Source organism: Martes martes (genome assembly GCF_963455335.1).
Source record: "Martes martes genome assembly, chromosome: 6".
Classification (NCBI taxonomy): domain Eukaryota; kingdom Metazoa; phylum Chordata; class Mammalia; order Carnivora; family Mustelidae; genus Martes; species Martes martes.
The window spans coordinates 125,627,763-125,650,091 of record NC_137893.1 but is presented as its reverse complement, the minus strand read 5'-3'; the positions used below and the strand labels follow the sequence as shown (position 1 = coordinate 125,650,091).

The window sequence follows — 22,329 nt, the reverse complement described above, 5'->3', positions numbered from 1 at the left end:
GTGGGCCCCTTCTCAGCTTCACCTGTGAGGTCAGAGCCCTTTAAAGTGCCCTAGTCCTGGGTCCCTGCTAAATCCCTGCGGGGGTCATCCCCAGTCCCACATCCGTGCATGTGGTAAGTATCTTGCCCTCCTAAAAATAAAGTGAAGAAAGAGAAAGCACAAGTTCCAAGGCCTTTCAGGGCATTCCAGGGTGGTTGGCAGCCGCCGAGGAGGAGCTGGGGAAATGCGGGTTGCCTCATTTGCTGCAGTGGCCGGTGGGCAGCTCGGGCCCTCTGTTCTGTGTTGTAGCCTTCACCATGGAGCAGCTGAGCTCAGCCAACACCCATTTCGCCGTGGACCTGTTCCGCGCTTTGAATAAGGACAATCCTACTGGGAACATCTTCATCTCTCCCTTCAGCATTTCATCAGCGCTGGCCATGATCTTTCTGGGGACTCGAGGCAATACTGCAGCACAGGTGTCCAAGGTCAGCAGAACCGAACAAAAACAGCCCGCTCTCCCTTGAGTCTCCTTGCTCACGTCAAGTCTGTACTGAGAGGTTGTGCCTTTGAGCTCTTACAGTGTGTGTGCATGTGTTTGAGATTTTATCTATTTATTTGAGCCAGAGAGTGTGAAGGGTGGGGGGAGGGCAGAGGGAGAAGCCGACTTCTTGCTCAGCAGGGAGCCTGAGGAGGGGCTCTATCCCAGAGCTGCGGGATCTTGACCTGAGCCGAAGGCAGACGCTTAACCGACTGAGCCACTCAGGCACCCCTCTTTTTTTTTTAATTTTAATTAAAGATTTTTTATTTATTTGACAGACTGAGATCACAAGTAGGCAGAGAGGCAGACGGGGGTGGGGTGGGGGAGGGGGCGGGGAGGGGGGAAGCAGGCTCCCTGCTAAGTAGAGAGCCCGATGTGGGGCTCAATCCCAGGACCCTGGGATCATGACCTGAGCTAAAGTCAGAGGCTTAACCGACTGAGCCACCCAGGCGCCCCATCAGGCACCCCTCTTAACGGTGTGTTTTTAAAACTGTATTTCTGTGTTCAACCATATACTGTGAGGTCAGAATTTCAGAAGAAGCCCCAAGAACAATCCATTTGTGTGCAGGCTTTCCTTCATGATCAAGTCTCTACAGGGCAACTGCTATGTGCCAGGCACTGTTTTTTCTGTGGCTGAGGGCAGGGCAGTGAGGAAAGCTGACGAAAGCCCTGTGGTGTGCCTGTTGCATGACAGCTTTCCTGTAAGCCAGAACATCTCTTCCTGGATGAAGATTTTCCACTCTCTGCTTTGCATGTGATGAGCCTGTTTATGTAATGTTACTTTTGACACATAGGAAATGCGCCACAGGGGAGAAGTTGGCAGTGGCGTGCTTTCGAGGGGACAAGGCGAGTGTGTGATTCTCTATTGCCTCCGCCTAGCCCTGGGCCTGGCACCAAGTGTGGCTCTGTGGGCTGTGACACAGTGTGCCTTTGTGAGTGGGAGGGCCCCGCAGGGAGGGAGTGGCTGGGGGTGGGGGGGGGGACCAAGCCCTTGAGGGTGTGTCAGGTCCCTCTCTCACTCCCAGGAGGAGAAGCGGATGCCCAGCCTTCCTCCTGTCCTTTGTGGGGGTGGAGGGCACCTCCGTGCTGGGTTTTCTTTCATTCTGAGAGGGGAACCCTGGCTTCCCTTGGAATCTAGGGGAAAGGAGTGCCAAGAGTGAAGGGCTTTCTGACATACGAGTCATAAAGTACAGGGCAGCTGATGCTAGGAAAGGTCCAGCCCTGGATTCAAGTTTATGGTCTGTTCCAGCTGCAAAGCCTCTATGACTGTACTTTATGGAGAACCAATCCTCTACATCAGTGCAGATATGAAAGCATTTAAAAATTTTCAAAGCTCCACTTTTTTTCTTACCCTCTGGTAGTAATTTTTAGTGATTCCCTGCAGGTTAATACCAGCTTCTATTTTTAAAAAATTTTTACTTATTTATTTGAGAGAGAGTAAGTGCGAGAGACAGAGCAGGAGCAGGAGGAGAAGCAGAAGGAGAGGGGGAAGCAGACTGCCCGCTGAGCAGGGAGCCCGACCCGGGGCTCGATCCTCGGACTCCAGGATCAGAACCCGAGGCCAAGGGCAGACATTTAACGGACTGAGCCACTCTGGGGCTCCCTGTCAGCTCCTATTTTGAGGCTTTCTTTATGCCTTCAGCGAAGAATAGTTTCAAGGTCCTCCCCACCCCTATTTCCCCTGAAGCAGATTGATCGCAGCAACTATGGAAACATTCCGTATCTTGGTGAGTATGTGGACTTTGTACACTGTAGAGGTTTGTTCCTTGTGTCTTAAAAGCAAAGAACCAGCCCAGGCCTCATAAAACCATAAAGGGACTCTTGATTTGTAACTGATACATGAGGAACTAAACTTTCGCCGAATATTAAGTTTAAAGAAGTTATTTTTAAGTAAGTGAGTTACTGATGCTAATAGTATAATAAAAAAAAATTCCCCCTCTGCCTCTAGTAACTTTGAGTTCCTGCCTCGGTCATATTTCTTATTTTTTCTGTTTATTTCTGAGAACGTTCAGTGAAATTATATTAGATACAAGATAAGCACATGATTTATTTATGATTTTCTTTGGGACAAAAAGAAGACTTGTATAAACACTTAGTTTATTAACCATTCATACTGTAGAACTAGAATTATAACAAAAAGTAGTATAAAAGTAGTTTATTTTTTTATTTTTATTTTTTTAAAGATTTTATTTATTTATTTGACAGAGATCACAAGTAGGCAGAGAGGCAGGCAGAGAGAGAGGAAGGGAAGCAGGCTCCCTGCTGAACAGAGAGCCCAACGCGGGGCTCGATCCCAGGACCTTGGGATCATGACCTGAGCCGAAGGCAGAGGTTTTAACCCACTGAGCCACCCAGGCGCCCCATAAAAGTAGTTTCTGATATAATTATTGTATCTCACAAAGCTGTACATTTTGGATTCTCTATTATTTGTTCACCTATGAGAAATTAATAAAATATTGGACTGCAGATCTTGAATAATCAGTAAAAAAAAAAAAAAAAACAACCACATTAATTTAGTTTGGTGGAAGCAAATGCCAAGGAATCACCTTATAATTTCAAAATAAGAATGTTATAGAAGGAACGTTTTCTTTATTTTAGACTCTTCATTTTGATACGGTTGAAGAGATTCATTCAAGATTTCAGAGTCTGAATGCTGATATCAACAAACGTGGAGCTTCCTATATCCTGAAACTTGCTAATAGATTATATGGAGAGAAGACATACAATTTCCTCCCTGTAAGTACTTTGTACTTCCTGCTCAAAACTCACTTAGACAACGCAGATTTTTTTCTAGCATAACCAAGCCATAGAAATGTTTTCATTTTTATAAAAACTCAGAAAAATGATACAGAATGAGAACATATGGCAGACAGCACTCCCATTAATTGACATGGCTTCATTTTACAGTCTTCACAGTGAAAAAGATCGATCCTGGCTGTTTTGCTAAAGCAAGAGTGAATTCCATAATTCTTTTCCAAGGACAGTCAGTATTTGCTTATTTATGAAAATGTCAGCCAAATGTTGAAAAAGAACTGGTAAATTTTATGCAACACCAAAACTACTGAACTATACATTAAAAAATGGTTAAGGTGGAAAATTTAGTGTTCTGTGGGGTTTTTTTTTTTTAACCATAATGAAAAAAAAGTATAAAGTTAGAATTTTTTGTTGTTGTTGTTATAATGCAATTTGTACCTTTAGGGCCATTTCTGCTTTAAAGGATTTTAGGAAACTATCTCTGTATGTAGTAGGAGTTATTCATGATATTACCTTTTTTTTTTAAAACAGGAGTTCCTAGCTTCAACTCAGAAAATGTATGGTGCTGAATTGGCCAGTGTGGATTTTCAGCAAGCCTCCGAAGATTCGAGGAAGGTGATTAATGAGTGGGTCAAAGGGCAGACGGAAGGTAAGAGAAAGGGCAGAATGTAATCATTACACACGTTCTCCTCCTCCTTCCAGCTTCCCCACCTGCATGCAATTGCCTCTCCCTTTTTCCTGTTCCCTCATTCTGACCCTGGGAATCCTGGGGTTCATCCTGGGCATGAACTCTGCACCACCCAGTTGGACAGTGTTCACACGTAGAAAATTCGTCATAGAGGAAATGTCAGCATGATTTAACTGAAGTAGCTAAATAGGTTTTCCCTCATAAGTTCCCAAAAGTCTGTTTTAAAATGAAAACTCACCTTGAATGTAGAATAAAAGGAATAAAATATTTGAGGGAAATCTAGCCTGGCCCGGATTATTTCATATACATGTGGAAAGGAATATGCTAATACTTGTGAGTGAATATTCACAAACCACTGTGGTCATAAATAATTTTTGTCCACTTCTCGTCTAAGAAATCAGGGATGGTAGCTAGGACTGTTGAGCACAGCTATCTCTGACTTAGTCGTGGGTGCAGTCAGGGCACCTGCAGAACACCTGTCTTTCATACAATGAGTTGTTCAGGGCAATGCTGTCTGTGGTCTAGGGTGTATCCCATGTTTCAGTGGAGTAATTGCCCTACTTTTTGGATATGTACTAAAAGCTTTTTTTTCTTTTTGCTTTGTGTGTGTGTGTGTGAGTGTGAGAGAGAGAGAGAGAGAGAGAGAGTGTAGACTTCTACTTAGAGGATTTGCAAAAATGATTTACTAATGCCCCAAAATACTTTCATTCAGGATATTTTTTTTCCTGAAAAAGAATGGTCATTCTCAAAATAAAGCTCATTGTTTACCATACACTCCAGAAAAGGAGAAATGTCCTGTTTTAGCTCATTAACCCTTTACTTGGATTATTTAAATTAGAAACATGCTGATAGGGCTTTCCTAACTTCATACTATGTGAAAGGAAAATTAAGTACAGAATTTGCTTTTGGATTGCATTTCAGTGCTAATCAAATGTTAGTTCCAATTTGGAATTCTGATAGATGGATTTATTTTTAAAAAGCTAACTTTATCTTTTTAGGGAAGATTCCAGAACTGTTGGCTGCAGGTACGGTTGACAGCATGACTAAACTCGTGCTGGTGAACGCCATCTATTTCAAAGGCAGCTGGGAGGATGAGTTCCGGAAGGAAGACACTGCGGATACCCCATTCCGACTGAATAAGGTAAGAGAGGGGTTACTGCCTAAACTTACTCTTGGCTCGAAGAGAATGGGGATAAAAATGTGAGTGAGTCGTTCGTTTGTTTGTTTTCAACTGTTCAGAAAGACAAAAAAACCGTGAAAATGATGTATCAGAAGAAGAAACTCCCATTTGGCTACATCCAGGACCTTAAGTGCCGTGTGCTGGAGCTGCCTTACCGGGGCAAGGAGCTCAGCATGATTATCCTGTTGCCCGATGACATTGAGGATGGGTCCACGGGTCTCAAGAAGGTAACAGCTCCCAAATTCACGCTTTGTGTCTCTTCTGGTTGTATCCACCTGCCTTGTGCAGTAGTGGCTGGTGATGCTAGCGGCCGGTGCTTGGTGTGTGCTTACAGATGGTCCTTTCCTTTCCAGGACTTTGTTATTCTTTTGTCAAGTGGCTCATGGACGTTACTACTCTAAAGCCCAAAGTTTACATTTTCAGCTACTGTCAGGGAACAGCTCTGTTATATTATCTCCAGTCCCTGGAAAGAAATGACATCTTCCAAATGGAATCTGTCTGAGGACAAGACACAGAGGAGACTAATTAGCAACTGATATAATGGGTCCATTCATTTCAATAATGTTTTACTAGTTTGCTTACATAAAATTGTTCTCACCTCTTCTGTTTGCCCATTCTCATTCCAGATTGAGGAACAGTTGACTCTGGAAAAACTGCACGAGTGGACCAAAGCTGAGAATCTGGATTGGGTTGAAGTCAACGTCTACTTGCCCAAGTTCAAACTGGAGGAGAGCTATGACCTCAACTCCCACCTAGCCCACCTGGGTATAGAGGATCTCTTTAGTCGCAAGGCTGATCTGTCTGGCATGTCAGGAACCAGGGATCTTTTCATATCAAAAATTGTCCACAAGTCCTTTGTGGAAGTGAATGAAGAGGGCACAGAGGCGGCGGCCGCTACGGCAGGCATTGCCACCTTCGCCATGTTGGTGCACGAGGAGAACTTTGTTGCCGACCATCCGTTCATTTTCTTCATTCGGCACAATCCCTCATCTCACATCCTGTTCTTGGGCAGACTTTCTTCCCCTTAGAGACTGGAAATACGAGGTCAAGCTTAGAGCTTTGTTAGCTGCACTTTTAATGGTGGCAAGTTTCACACATCTTTGCCAATACTACTACCATCCCCAAGCAGATATTTAATTTCACTTGTAAGTTCAGCTCTTTCCTGTTTACATACACCCATGAACTTTGGCACAGGTATCTATTTTCCTATTTTTTTTATATTGACAAAGTCCATTGATTGCTTTTGAATGCAAGTTAAAAAAAAAATCAAGAAATGAGATGTGTAGATTCTTGACAACATAGTAGTCTATGAAGTTGCTATGCTCTCCTGATAGCCAAAGGAAACATGGTAATTCTGTAATTTATTTTACACACAGAATTTTGAAAGCCCAAATCGAGAGACACATATTGTAGAAGGGAGGCTTAAAAATGGATATTCAGTGGAAATATAGGACCTCAATTAAGGTCTGGGTTATAAAGACAAAATTCCCTTGGCCAATATTTCTGATCCCTTATTCTACAAGATTAGTGTCTTTGGAGGTTGTTCTTACTCTTTCAAACTGTTAAAGAGCCACCTGGTGATAGCCTGCCTTCCCTTTTTCATCCTCCTTTATCCTACCTGATGTGGCATTGGTGTGGGATTACATGGAGTCAAAAAGTAGGCGTCTTATCACAAAAGATGCTAAGAAATGACAGAAAGAATAATATAGTGGGAGAGACTGTTAAGCAAAGAGGGGGTGCCAAGATCTCGCTTGTTAACTGTTTTCTTGCATGTTTTCTGATGAAGGTTCTTGACTTCAGTCATGTGATACTGGTTTTTGTGGCAATGGGATGGCTTTATGCAGGCTGTGGGGGGAGGTAGGGGGCGGACTCTGATATACATGTACTCCTTGGAATGAGGCTTGAAATGCTGCATTTTCTTGTTCCCACAAAACTAGTCGGCTGGTTAATAAATGTTCCTAAGATTCTATAAGCCACACTCATCTCAGTCCCCTTCTTGTTCTCTTGGATCTTAGACAAGCCAAGAATAAAACAGGGAGTTCTTGGCCTGAAGGTACTGATGTCCATGATGACAGTCCACAGAATAAAAAAAAACATTTTGGCAAATCTGTTGTTGGAAAGCTTTTCTTCCTTGTTTTCTTCTTCTGGAAGGAAATAAGGTAAAAACTCTAAAGTCCTTACATTGTCTGGGAAGAGAATAGAATAGAAGTACAATTACAATTACATTCTATTTTGATAAGTCAGGGGTGCATGTTGTATAGTCTAAGGTAACCACTAGAAGAAGAGTGAAAGGGTTTATAACTGTGAAAAAAAAAAACAAAGAGAAAAAGGGAATAACAAAAAATAAACTATCCAAAAAGAGGAAAGAAGAGAGAAAAAGTACATAAAGCAGGCATGAGAAATACCAAGATGGTATATTAAACATCAAATATCTAAGTAACTACTTAACATGCAAATTGGCTAACTGTGCCACTTAATAGACAAAGATGTTTAGGCTAGATTGGAAAAGATACTATCTGGTGTTTGTAGGAAATATGTCTGTAACATAAAAATAGAGTTTAAAAGAAAAGAATGGAGAAGATATATGGTACAAATACCATGGAAATAGAGATAAGCTACAGATATTTTTGGTGGAACATGTTAAGTGGTTCTAGTATTTATACAATAATGTAAATGACCAAGAATATCCAAGACAGTCTTGGAAGAAGAACCAGGTGACAGGACATAATTAAATTGAGACTACCTCTAACTAATTATCAATGTCCTCTTTTACTCTGAAAATTGAGTCAGTTTGGATAATAAGTCATATGGTCATCATAGCTATAACAAATGTGGCACTGCAAAGTTGAGAGTGAAGGAAGAAAATTTTCCATCAATTGTTCTGGGATATTTGGGAATGCATATGGAAAGTAATTCAAGTTGATTCCTGTCTTGAACCTAAACAAATATTCATACCAGCTGGACTTAAACTCTGAGAGCAAAACAATAAAACTTTTAGAAGGTCATATACAAATGTATGTTCATGAACTTGTGATTTCTTAACAACACACAAACACACACACAATTTTTTGTTAAATTTATTTCTAAGCATTTGGACATTTTTTAATGATAAATTGGGCCAAGCAAAAATTAAGAACTTCAGTCCTGTATCACACACTATTGAGAGTGAAAAGACAAACCTCGGATTAGTTGATGGAGGCCAGTGCCCCAAGGAGGGAACATCTTCGTAGTGGTCTGAGAGAATGTTCCCAAAGGCAGGTTTCCAAGTCTGGAGCCTTTCCCTCTCTATCTCCCAGGCTAGAACTCAAAAATTATGATTAGGGTAGCCAGACTTTGTGAAGGTACAGCTTTGGAGAACAGGCTTCCAAGTATCTTCAGAGTTTTTATAGGTCAGAAATGCTGTCTTGATTACCCAAAGAAATTGGTAGCCCATCTCGAGGACGGAAAGAAGGGGAATCTGGTTGGGTACTACCAAATCAAGAGGGCTTTTAGCATCATCCAAAGTGAAATTGCTCAGGCGATTTCTACACTGGTGTGTTTCTTTAAACAGATTACTGCCATGTTCTTGCTATTCTTGATTCTTCCTCACTCAGAAATAAATTAAAAGATTGTAACCTAGAACTGTCATGTGCCCATAACTTCTTCCAGTTTAGGTCAGGGAGAGACTCACTCAAACTTCTTGAAGAATGACACGGGGCAGCCTCAGTGCTTCATGCGTGACATTTGTATTAACGCCAACCCCATGAGGTGGGTGTTACTGTCTTTGTTCTACAGACGAGAAGCAGAATGGGGATTGCAGCTCAGAGCTCCGCAGTGCTGAGATTGCCATGATTCATCATGAGCTGAAAAGTCCCCAGAGTGTCACCAGCGAGTCTCACCCAGAGGGATGAGAAATGCATTCTAAGTGAGTTTTAGAGAGTCTGCCCTTCGATATTAATGTTACAATTCCACTCTTAGCTGCCAGTCTCAGCCACTGAAAAGGACACCTTCAATAATTCTACAATCTCAAATAAACTTGCTCTTGGAAAGGAAGACTATAACCTGGAATTGCTTACAGACAGGAAGTAAAGGGCATTTCAGTAGAACCTGCTGAGTTACCATTTTTCCATGGCATGAATTCTGCACCCTGTTCACCTCCAATGCCACTGCCAAAAGCTGAGATCACTACAAAAAACAATCTTGTTGGGGACAAGAAATACTTTGGAGGAAGAATTTGTCATTTAAAAAAAGAAAAAACCGGCTGGGGGCACTGAAGAAGAATGTGTTACACTTTAACCTTGGAGAGGTGTCTGGCTCATAAACGTGTACAGCTTTAAAGCATTTCTTCACCCAAACATTCAGTGTTCTAATTACATAGACTGAACTTGACATCAGGCACTTTCTGATCTGAGAAAGATCGAACAGTCAGTAGCTGCGGTGACAGGGGCCCAGTCTATGGGGTTTGAAGGGAGTGATGTGGGGTGAATGGATCAGTTCAAAATTAGACTGCCAAAGAATAAAGCAAAACCACATGTTTTGTGGTGATTTTCTAGTATGCAGGTGGGACTATTGGAAAAAAAAAAAAAGCAATGTATAACAAGAACAAGAGGATATTACTGAAAGAGGTTTTCAAAGAGTGCTTGCACAAGCCCTTCCTTCAGTTTGTAACTATGTTACACCAAATCATTGTAATAAGATGTTTTGTTTCAGCAGATAAATGAGTTTCCCTGCAAATGAATGATTTAAATATTTGATCACTGTACAGTATTTTAAAAGGTCAGTTTTCAAAGATGGAATATGCACTGTGAATTTTAGCTTTCTATGCAAAATTTGGTACATTGCCTGAGATATTTAGGCAACTGGGTAAGATTTTCCCATTTTCAGGTAAACCCAGGTGTTTTCAATCAAGGCAAAATAAGAGATATTTAAAATTTTCAATTGCTTTCACATGACATAACTATATTACTATAAGGACTTATATGCTTTTATTTTATTTGTTTGTTGGTTGGTTGGTTGGTTTTAGAGAGAGAGAGTGCAAGTGGAAAGGGTGGGGCAGAGGGACAGGGAGAAAGAGAATACTAAGCAGGTTCCACATTGAGCATGGACAGGGGCCTCAATCTCATGACTCTGAGATCATGACCTGAGCTGAAATCAACAGTTGGATGCTTAACTGACTGAGCCACCCAGGCACACCAGGAGTTTTATGCTTTTAAAACTCATTAATTTGTTATTATCATTCATGTCCTACATTACTTGCTGAACTACTTTAAGTAAATTAATATTTTTTAATCATTGTGGGTTTTCTTTTAAGCAAAAATATAGTAACTCCAGAAAAAAAAATTGTTAGTTTAGAACAGGTAAAGTCCTTCATAGTCAAGGCTCACCATCTTCCATTGAACCACAACAATGGCACGATATATCTCTTAAGAGTGTTCAAATCAATTTCATTCACTCATTTTTCTAATTAACTTTCATTCTCTGTATATTATGTGCTAAGCTCTGGACTAGGCTTTAAGGATGCAACAATGGACAATGAGCCCAGTGAGACCCCTGCCCTGAGGTAGCTTATGTCTAGTTCATGAACTAGTTCTCCAATAACTCATTTGGTTAGTGACCCATTGGATAACAATGGTACCAATATGGTTGCTGGCACCTTAATCTTGTGCTTTTGCTCCTATCTTTTCCTTTATTGCAACCCAAGGAAGGAGTACCAACATTCTGGGAGGATTTTTCTTCTGCATTATTTGGCAAACTGGTAATTAGCTGGTCTGTACTTACCTTGTTGTCAGTGTATGTATGTTGGTATCTATCTACTCCCCCTCCTGGATATACTTATCCCGGGGTGTACTGTCGAAACAGAGCTCTGAATCCCCAAAGCACAGCTAATCTAGGAGCAGACAGGTGCTCCCCTTTTAAAGGGAAGAATGTGATCAAAGACACAAGGTTAGGGAAACAAAATCAGGTTGGGGTGATTGGAGATGAACAAGTAAAGGGAAGAACAAGAGGGATGTGTCCAGGGAGTGGAGAGCCTGGATCTTGTAGAGCACTGAAGGCCAGGTGGCCCTGGGGATTTCTAGCTTAAGTGCAATTACTCCATTCATCCTAGTAGGTCGCATACCCTGTTTTAGGTACTAAAGACAGTTAAAAAACAGAGTGACAAAACTATGCCCTCACGGTTATTGAGGTGTTTTAAATAAGTCATGAGAAACTTTTACTGTGCCTGGCATGTGAAGACACATTGGAGGGTAGCCAGGAGGGGAGTCTGAGGGCTACTTACGGGGCTCTTCCAGGAGTGAGAGATGAGAGTGGCTTCTGGCAGGGACCAGTGAAGGTGGGTATCAAGAGATCGATTTGAGACATACTTGGAAGTAGCCACTTCAAAGGAGGTAAATTGTGGAAGGTGAGAGAAAATGAATGATCAAAGTCTTCTTCCAGCTTTCTAGCAACTGGGAGAATGGACAGGGATGGGAAGATGGGAGGAAGGGCAGTTCTGGTGAGAACTACCTGGGAGTCTAATCATGGAGGTTCAATCCGTGTTTGTCATGGAGGAGGACGCCTGGTGTGAAGTGAAGAGGGAGGAGAGCACCCAGGGTGGGGGACGAGCCCAGAGGTGCTGGCATTCAGGGTCAGCCGGCGAGTGAGGGCGAACCAAGGATGCCTAAGAGAAGGAGCCAATGAGATGGGAAAGAACAGGAGAGGCCGTGGTCAGCGGACCTGCAGGAAGGGAGAGCTTCAAGCGGGAGGAAGTAGACAAACTGCTTCCAGTTCAGGAGAGGTCAAGGGAGGTGAGGACTGAACTGTCCTTGTGACTGGCCACATGGAGGTCCCTGGGGACCTTAGCGAGGGAATGTTGACTTAGTGATGACAATGGAAGCCAAATGGAAGTGGCTCAAGGAGAAAGCAGCACAACTTTTTGGCTGCAAGACTGTGACAATAGCATAGATTTTTTTTTTCTTATTTATCAACCTACTGAAGTATAGTTTATAATCACCCGCTCAATGCATGACGTTCAAGGAGTTTTGACAAATGTATATTTGCATGAAAGCACTCCCCTTATCAATAGATAGAACACCTCTGTCACCCCAGGCATCCACCGATTTTTTTTGATGTCACTATAGATAACTTTTGTCTGTTCTAGGATTTGAAATACATGGAATCCTACAACAGGTGCTTTTCGTCTCTGACTTTTCCCCTGGCCTGATCTGGGGATTCATCCATGTTGCTACATGTATCAATTCATTCCCTTTCAAGGCCAACCAGTATTTCATTGTATAGATATACTACAATTTAATTATCCACTCATTTTTTAACAGACGTAACTAAGGTGGATCTATGCTTATGAAAGCAAGAACAATTCAGCATTAGATAATCTAGTAATATATGTTGTAATCACTCAATTACTAATCCCAAGAAGAAATCCAATATAAGAAGAAATAAAGTAAAAATAAAGTGAAATAAGAATAAACAATATAAGAGAAAACCTACAAGAATCACCAAAAAGAAAAAAAATATATACTTGTTTCAATAAATAGCGGAAAAACATTTAGTAACATTTAACTTGTTAATAAGTTTCTGCTAGAAACCAGCATCATGCTTGGTATTAAAATAGTACAAGCATTTCCATTAAAGTCAAGACCAAAGTAAGACCTCTTATCACATATGTTATTGTACATTTTTCTAGACATTCCAGATAGTGAAATGGCTCAAGAAGGAGAACTAAAATATGAGGATTGGGAAAAGACAAAGAAAATATCTAGAGATTTAGATAATCGATTAGCAAACTATTATAACTTATTAGTTATAATGAGACCTACAGGATAGCAAGATTCCAGATGAATTTACAAAATTAATAGGTCTCTATTTAAAATGATAGTAAGTTAGAAATTGTAATAAAAATCCCATTTACTGGGATGCCTGGGTGGCTCAGTTGGTTAAGCATCTGTCTTTGGCTCCAGTCCTGATCCCGGGTTCTTGGATTGAGTACTGCCTAGGACTCCTGCTCAGGGGGGAGTCAGCTTCTCCCTCTCTCTCCTGCTCCCCCTCCCTGTGCTCGCTCTCTCTGTCAAATAAATAAATACAATCTTTAAAAATTGTTTTAAAAGATCCCATTTACCTTATCAACAAAATTATAAAATATCTAGGAATTAATAGAAGTGCAAGGAAGAAAGGAAACCATGAAACTTGAGTGAAAAACTTGAGTGAATGACCCTGCTACCATATTACAAGACAGAACCAATGTGGTCAATGCAAGAATTGCCCCAAATTCATCTATAATTCTATCATAATTCCTATCAAAACCCCAATTTGATAAACTAATTAAAGGTTTTCCTGGAGGTGTAAATGAGTAAAACAGGAAAAATTCTTTTAAAAAGAGGGGAAAATGAAAGAAAACTCAAACTATAATAATGTAAGCAGTGTGGCTCTCACTCAGAATAGACAAATCAATCAACAGAAGAAAGCAGAGTGTCTAATGATGAATCTGTGTGAATATGTGGGAGTTTGTTAAATAATTAATGTGGATGGACTAAGTGGGGGTTGGGGCAATCGGCTGACTTTGGGGGGGAAAAAAAAATCTCCACTTCATACCCTGAAGGAATCTCAGGTAGATTAAAGACCTAAACTGAAAAAATAAAGCTATAAATTAAGAAGATAAAGTAGTGAAAGTACTGGAATAAAACCTCAGAGAACATATTTAAAATCCTTGAGTGAGAAAGGGCTTCATAAAACAAATGACCAGAGTCATAAAGTAGAGATTTACATATTTCATTTCATAAATTTTTTCTACCTGTAGAAAATATTTGCAACATATATGACCAGGGCATAGTAACCCTAAGATATGCACCATGAGAGGTAGTTGTCTGTCCGGGTGTCAGGGAGGGAGGCTGGGTGGATGACTTCTAAGGTGCCATTGGCTCTGTGGTACCAGGATTCTACAGGATTCCAGTCCTAGGGACTGGAAAGCTTCCCAACTAGGGCCCAGATGGAAAGTCCTCTGTCTTCACAGCCCTTCAACAGGTGGAAAATGAGCCAGGTGTGTGTGCCTCTCATGGCCTTAGGTGCTAAAGATTAAAAGGTAACTGAGACAAAATCATTCTTTTGGATGGTGACTATTTTGGAAGTCAAGTACCAGAAGCAAATTATCACAATAAAGCACGAGAGGTATAGGACAGAGGCAGGGACTAAGCATTTTCAAAGAAAGAAGTGACTTACTTTGCCCCAGGGGTCAGAAAGGAAGAGGGGGAGGGGAGGTCAGTTAATCCTGGAACTGAGTGTTTTACCCACACATTACCATTCAGTTCTCTTTTAGATAATATATTTTGTTGTTGTTTTTCAATCATTACAACCATCAAATTTCCTAACTAGGGATCACCTTTATTTGACTTTATAAAACTTATAAAACTCTTTATAAAGTCTATATTTTGATAAATGACATGTGCTAAAATTAATGAGTGTTTTACTTTTTTACTTATTTTTTACTTATTTGAAAGAGAGAGAGAAAGTGTGCGAGCAAGAGCAGGGGGTAGGGGCAAAGGGAGAGGGAGAAGCAGACTCTCCTCTGAGCAGGGAGCCCAATGACAGGACTCCAGGCTCCATCCCAGGACCCTGAGATCATGACCTGAGCCAAAGGCAGACATTTAACCAAATGAGCCACCCAGGCACCCTGAAAAATCCATTTTGAATGATCAAATTATCTTGTGAGGAAAGCAACATCCCTTAGGACTGAAGCTCTGTGTTTGGTTTTTATGTGTCCAAGTGATAATAAAGAATTCTTACCCTATATGTATTTTTCTTTCTCTAGCCTGCTCTTTTCTTCTGTATGTCAAGAAAGCCTTATAAATAAAAGCAAACTTGTCACCCATTAAGCAGGAAAGCTTTCTTTTTCTGAGCAGTTAACCAGTTTTGTTTCAACAATGAGTACAATTTGTGGTAAACTTCTTTGCTGGCTACTCTTAAGAAAAAATAAAAGTAAATCAAAATCAACACTGACATGGAAAATCCAGTGAGGAAAAGCCAGATAATCACTTAATTTATATTGCTAAGAATCACCAACCCAGCAATCAAGTGGCTCATGTAGTAAATTAAAAATGCCAAGGAAAAAGAAAAGAAAAGATGCTTCCCTTCCTACCATCACCTCTCCCAACCCTGCACCTTGCCCATCGGCACAGCCCTTCCTCGTTCCAATCCATAACCCTGGGAGAATTTGCTTTGCAATGGTCAACGATGATACTGACATAGATCCAACTCTAAAAAAAAGAAGGTAATATTCTCATACTACAAAATGCGTATGTGACAGGAACTTTTACCTGTTTACTTAGAGCTTGTTTAATCCTCTCAACAGTCTGATGAGTTTATATATAACCAATATCCTTGGATTACAAATGGCAAAACCAAAGCACAGAGTCAAGTAGTCAAGGTTCAAAAAGAGCCAAGTTTCAACCTAGACAGTAAGGCGCCAGAGTGTGTGTTCTTAGCCACAGTACTGCATTATAATTAACTCCTCATCTTGAAGATCATTGCTCAGGTTGATGTATTAATACTCCTGTGAAGTGATGTGTTAATGTGCTGTAACAGTGGCCGGTGACCAGGGATGAGTAGAGCAGAATTCTCTGTCAAAGAGTCCTTTCATGGAGGAAAATGACAGGATGAGCACAGCTGCACAAGATTCCAAGCATAAAGACCAGGTTCTATTTGGAATGGTAGACTCAAATGGCAAAAGGAGATGGCCATTAATACATCAATCATAGAAGCCACATTCCTCACCTGGGAAGTGAAGAATGCAGGCCCAGTGTCTTATAAGTTTCCCTTAAACCTTAACATCCTGCAGTCCTCATGCCTGGTCACAGTCCTGTTTACAAATGAGACTCAGAGACCATATGTTGGTGATCAAACTAGCAAGACTTTACCAGGCTTGCAAAACAAGATATTGGGCACAATTTGGGTGCATCTTGGGACTGCAGTTCATTGTGCTGAGTAAAAATAGTACATACAGCTGGGGATACAACCACAGAAAAAAAGCTACAAAATGTTCCACTTAGCAAGGACCCTACACTCCTCAAACGTGCATCACCCCAGGGCCTTATATTTACAGCATGATTCTTATTATGGAATGGAATGGGATAGCTGGATGCTTTGGTTCTTTGGAAAAGTGTTTGCTGTAACCCACTCATGACACAGACGTTTTCTAGCTCAGAGATTTATGAGCCATTATTGAAGATTGCTCATGGGTTATTATTGAAGAATGCTCTATCTCTTTGACAACCAAGCATGTTGCCTGGCAACCGTTTCCTTGTTGATTTCATATCTCCTCTTATCATTGTTTCTGTAACTTCAGCAAATCTATCCCTATTTTTTTCCCTCCTACACAGAATAAAGTCCCTTTATGTTCCCGAATTACCAGGCAGCAGAAATAGAGTGATAGATCATCAGGGTTTATTATAAGATAAGGGGCTGGGTGTTTCAGTGCTATAATTGCATCTCAACTTTGGTTTGCCTTTGAAGTATTATGGGACAAATTACTGTTGGATTTTAAAAATACAACCTGTGAGGCCTGTGGCAGAGCATGCGGTTATATGGGCAGAAAGCAAAGGTGAAAAACTTGAGATTCAGGCTCCTATGCTGGAAAGAATTTGGTCAGAATGGAATTTTCCTGGAGAGCAGGAAGCGCATGGTACTTTGAACACAAAGCAATGAGGCATGCCTTTTTTTAGTGTAAGAATGGAGGAAGATTCTTAAATCGTTGTAATTCAAACTTGGAAAACACTTAGCACTCACTGTACCTGAAACCAGGCTGGTGGAAGCCAAGTAGAAACGCTGATAGTCTACAGCTGTTCCCTGAGGACTCCCCTCCTCTGCTCCGCAGACTTCGCTTGTCCTCTGATTAATGCCTGAAATTCCGTGACTAAGCTATTATTCCCGTTACTGTGAACATTTAAGTCCTCTTTATAGTAAAAATGCTGACTAAAGGAGTAATAAGTTACACCTTAGTGAAGATCAGTCATTTATATCTTTGTTGGACTGAGGACCTGAAGACAAGATAATGAGTGGGAGAGAGATCTCGGGAACACTGGGCTCTGAGTAAAATGAAAAGACAATGGACCCGAATCACAGACTTCAAAAAAACATTGGCCTGGGGTTAGTCCCGACTATGGTACCTTGTCCAGAGACTTACATAAATACCTGAATGTGCAGATACCAGACATGTATAGGCTTATTTGGATTCCTCCTTCTTCCTCACCAGCTCTCCCATCTCAAATAACCACAGAGTTGAAAAGAATTATAGATTTCCCCCCCAAACCCATTTCTGTTTATGCACATAACAGAAAATCAAAATACACTGAGCAATAATAAACCGACTATTATAGTTAGAAGTTGTAATATATGTTGCTCCATAAGTGATAGAGTAGGTATGCAGAAAATCAATAAAGATATAGAAGACTTGAATAACACTATGAACCAAAATGTCCTAGTTGACATTTATAGAACATTCCAATCAACAACAGCAGGATATGCATTCTTTCCAAGACACAGACACATGGATCAAGATAGACCATATTTGGGGCCATAAAAGAAGGATCAACATATTTAAAATGATATAAATCATATAAAGTTTTTTTTAACCACAACAAAATTAAATTAGAAATCAATAACAAAGGGGCGCCTGGGTGGCTCAGTGGGTTAAAGCCTTTGCCTTCGGCTCAGGTCATGATTCCAGGGTCCTGGAATCGAGTCCCGCATCGGGCTGTCTGCTCGGCAGGGAGCCTGCTTCCTCCTCTCTCTCTCTCTCTGCCTGCCTCTCTGCCTACTTGTGATCTTTGTCAAATAAATAAATAAAATCTTTAAAAAAAAAAAAAGAAATCAATAACAAAAAGATACGTGGAAAAAAAATCTCTGAATATTTAGACACTAAATGCATTTGAAAGTAACCCATGGGTTAGAGCAGAAATAAAGAGAAATAAAAAAGTATTTTGAACTGAATTTCATTTTGAAACTGAAAAAATGATGTATTAAAATTTATGGTATGCAACTAAAGTGGGGCTTATAGATAAATTAATAACATCAAATGCCTATTAAAGAAAAGAAAGGTCTCAGGTTGATGACCTAAGCTTTCATCCTAAGAAACAAGAAAAAGAGAAAATAAACCCAAAGTAAGCAAAAGAAAAGAAATATAAGAGCTGAAATCAATCAAACAGAAAATAGAAACAAAAAGAGAGGAGGGGCGCCTGGGTGGCTCAGTCAGTTGAGCCTCTGTCTTTGGTTCAGGTCCTGAGATCCAGCCCTGTATCTAGCTTCCTGCTCAGCAGGGGACCTGACCCTCTGCCCCCTGCTTGCACTCTTTCTCTAATCTCACTCAAATAAAATCTCTCTCAAATAAAATAAAATAAAAAATCTTAAAAAAAATAGAGGAAATCAATAGAGCTAAAAGCTAACTCTCTGATAATATAAATAAAATTAGTAAACTTCTAGCTAGGCTGATCAGAAAAAAAAAAAAGAGAGAGAAAAGATGCAAATTATAAATACCAATAATGAGTGGAAGACATCACAACAAACAATAGGGAAATATGAAAAATATTGTATTAAAACATTCAACCACTTTAATGAGATGAATAATTTATTGAAATGTTAAGACTACCAAAACTCACCAATAACAAACTGATAACTTCAGTATACTGTGTCAATGAAAGGAATGGAATTTGTAACTCGATACACTCTCACTGAGGAAAATCCATCCCTATATGGCTTTCATTGATGAATTACATCAAACATTTATGGAATAAATAGTGCTAAATCTATACAGACTGACCCAGAAAATTATAAAGAATAAAACACCTCCCACTAGTTCTATGGCACCAGAATTACCTTGATACTAAAATCAGAAAGGAAATGCCAAGAAAAGAAAATTAAACAAAAATATCCCTCATGGTGTAGATGCAAAAATTATTCATCAAATTTTAGCAAATCAAATCCAGCAATATACTAAAAAGATAATATGTCATAATCAAGTGGGGTTTATCCCAAAAACGTAAGGTTGGTTTAACATTCAATAATTGATCAATTCGGGGCACCTGAGTGGCTCAGTGGGTTAAAGCCTCTGCCTTAGGCTCAGGTCATGATCTCAGGGTCCTGGAATTGAGCCCCGCATTACATCGGGCTCTCGCTCAGCAGGGAGCTGGCCTCCTCCTCTCTCTCTGCTTTCCTCTCTGCCTACTTGTGATCTCTGTCAAATTAAAAAAAAAAAAGATCAATGCATAATAAAAAAACAATGTAATTCACCATATTATCAGATTAAAAACAAAATACTAAGTTTGTGATCACCTCAATAGATACAGAAAAAACATTTAAAATTAACTATCTATTTATAATAACACACAACTCTCAGAAAAATAGAAATGGAAGAAAACCTTCAACCTGATAAAAAGCATCTACAAAAAACAAAAACAAAAACCAAAACCAGTACGTCTAATATACTTAATGGTGAAAGAGTGAATGCTTTCACCCTAACATTGAGAATAAGACAAGGATGCCTGTTTTTAATCACTTCTATTCAACATTTCACCAAAGGTTTTAAGCTATACAATGAAGCAAGAAAAAGAAATAAAAGCATCCAAATTAGACATTAAAGATTAACGTGGTCTTTACAGACAATATAACCATCTCTGTAGAAAATCCTAAGGAGTATGCAAAATCTACTTGGAACTAATACATAGCAAAATTTCAGGGTACAATGGCAATACACAAAAATCAATTGCATTTCTATATATTCACACTGAACAATCAAAAATAGAAATTATTTAAAATGCCACTTACAATAACCAATACAAATTACATATGGATAAATTTGACAAAATATGTGAAAGGTCTGTATACTGAAAACTACAAAACACGTCTCAAAGAAATTAAAGAAAACCAAAAAACAACTGGAGACCTACTGTGCTTGGGGATCAGAAGATTCAATATTGCTAACATGTCAATTCTCCCCAGATTGATTTATTGATTCAATACAATCCCAATAAAAACCCAGAAGTTTTCCTTGTTTGAAAAGCTAGCCAAAATTTATATTGAGATGCAAAGGACCTAAGATAGCCAAAGTAACTTTGAAAAAGAAGTACAAAGTTGGAGAATTTAAACTACCTTATTTTAAGATGTAATAAAGCTCCAGTAATAATCAAGAAAATGGGGTATTGAGATCAAAGAGAAAAAAAATTTATATCATATATATATCATACCTGTATATATGTATCTAATACATCTAAATAAATAACATTATATGTCATATATCATGTTTACATTATACACATATATAAAACAGAATAGAGTCCAAAAATACACACACACACATATGATCACTTGACTCTCAACAGATGTGCCAAGGCATTCCATGGGAAAAGTACAATCACTTCAATAAATTATCCTGGAATAATTTGACAGTCATATTCAAAGATATGAATCTCAACACTTATGTCTTTCTTATATATACTTTTCAGCTTTATTGAAATGTAATTGAACATAAAGTTGTGTTAAATTTAAAGTATACAATGTGTGGATCTGATACACTCACATATTGTAAAATGATTACCACAGGAGAGCTGGTTAACATCTCCACCACATCGCATAATTACTATTTCTTTTTTGAGGTGAGAACCATTAAGACCTAGTCTTAGCAATTTTCAAGTATATTATACAGAATTACTAACTATAATCACCAAGTCATTCATTTGATCCCCAGAAATTATTTATCTTATAACTAGAAGTGTGTATCCTTTCCCATCCCCCCAAGCCCCAGGTCCTGGTAACAACCACTCTGCTTTCTGTTTCTATGAGTTGAGCTTTTTTAGATTCTACATAAAATTGATATCATAGAGTATTTGACTTTCTCGGACTTATTTCACTTAGACGAATGTCCTCAAATTCAATCCGTGTTCTCTTAAATGGCAGGATACCCTTCTTTATCGTGGCTGAATAATATTCCTAGATAGGTAGATAAATAGGTAGATAGAAGATATCTCACATTTTCTTTATCCATTCATCTTTTGACGGGCACATAGGTTGTTTCCATATCTTGGCTATTGTGAATAATTCTACAGTAAACAAGGGCATACAGGTATCTCTTCAAGATCCTGTTTTCACTTCCTTTGGATATATACTAAGAAGTGCAATTGCTGGATCATAGGGTAGCTCTATTTTTAATTTTTAAAGGAAACTCCACACTGTTTTCCATGTGGCTGCACCAGTTTGCATTCCCACCAGGAGTGCACAAGTGTTCCTTTTTCTCCACATCCTTACTAACACTTGTTATCTCTTGTCTTTTTGATGACAGCCACCCTAACAGGTGTGAGGTGATTATCTCCCGGTTTTGATTTGGATTTCCCTGATGATCAAGTGATTCAGAGCACCTTTTCATGAACCTATTTGGCCATTTGTGTGTGTGTGTGCGTGTGTGTATGTTTTAAATGTCTACTCAGTTTCTCCACCCATTTTTTTTTAAGATTTTATTTATTTATTTATTTGACAGAGAGAAATTACAAGTAGGCAGAGAGGCAGGCAGAGAGAGAGAGAGAAGGAAGCAGGCTCCGTGCTGTGCAGAGAGCCCGATGTGGGGCTCGATCCCAGGACCCCGAGATCATGACCTGAGCCGAAGGCAGAGGCTTAATCCGCTGAGCCACCCAGGCGCCCCATTTTCCCCACCCATTTTTAAGTTAGATCGTGTTTGGTACTGAACTGCTTGTGTATTTTTTTAAAGATTTTATTTGTTTATTTGAAAGAGAGAGAGAGCACAGCAGAGGAAGAGAAGCAGCAGCCTCCCCGGTGAGCAGGGAGCCAGATCCCAGGACCCTGGGAGCATGACCTGAGCTGAAGGCAGTTGCTTAACTGACTTGAGTTTTTAAAATATATTTTAATATATTTTTAATATTTTAATATATTATCGTATATTCTAGATATATCAGCTATATGATTTTTCAAACATTGTCTCTCATTCCCCAGGTTGCCTTTCCATTTTGTTGTTTCTTTTTCTGTACAGGCTTTTTACTTCTGTGTAGTTCCACTTATTTATTTTTGCTTTTGTTGCTTGTGCTTCAGTGTCATACCCAGGAAATCTCTGCAGAGGCCAATGTCAAGGAGATTTTCCCCTAAGTTTTCTCCTAGGAGTTTTATGGTTTCAGGTCTTATGTTTAAGTGTTCAAATCTATTCTGAGTTGATTTTTGTGAGTGGTG

General features: G+C 39.6%; 1 protein-coding gene across 1 annotated transcript in view; it reads left to right on the top strand.

The window, feature by feature from the left end:
* LOC308344407 (uncharacterized protein) overlaps window positions 1-7,445 on the top strand; it is a 59,169-nt gene extending 51,724 nt beyond the window's left edge. Inside the window, exons 11-16 of the mRNA XM_080805958.1 lie at window positions 289-464; window positions 3,116-3,253; window positions 3,803-3,920; window positions 4,958-5,100; window positions 5,199-5,366; window positions 5,766-7,445. Of these exons, the coding sequence (XP_080662084.1) occupies window positions 289-464; window positions 3,116-3,253; window positions 3,803-3,920; window positions 4,958-5,100; window positions 5,199-5,366; window positions 5,766-6,167 (1,145 nt within the window). The 3' untranslated portion in view covers window positions 6,168-7,445. The remainder of the gene's footprint in view (window positions 1-288; window positions 465-3,115; window positions 3,254-3,802; window positions 3,921-4,957; window positions 5,101-5,198; window positions 5,367-5,765) is intronic.
* The last annotated feature ends 14,884 nt before the right edge of the window (window positions 7,446-22,329 follow it).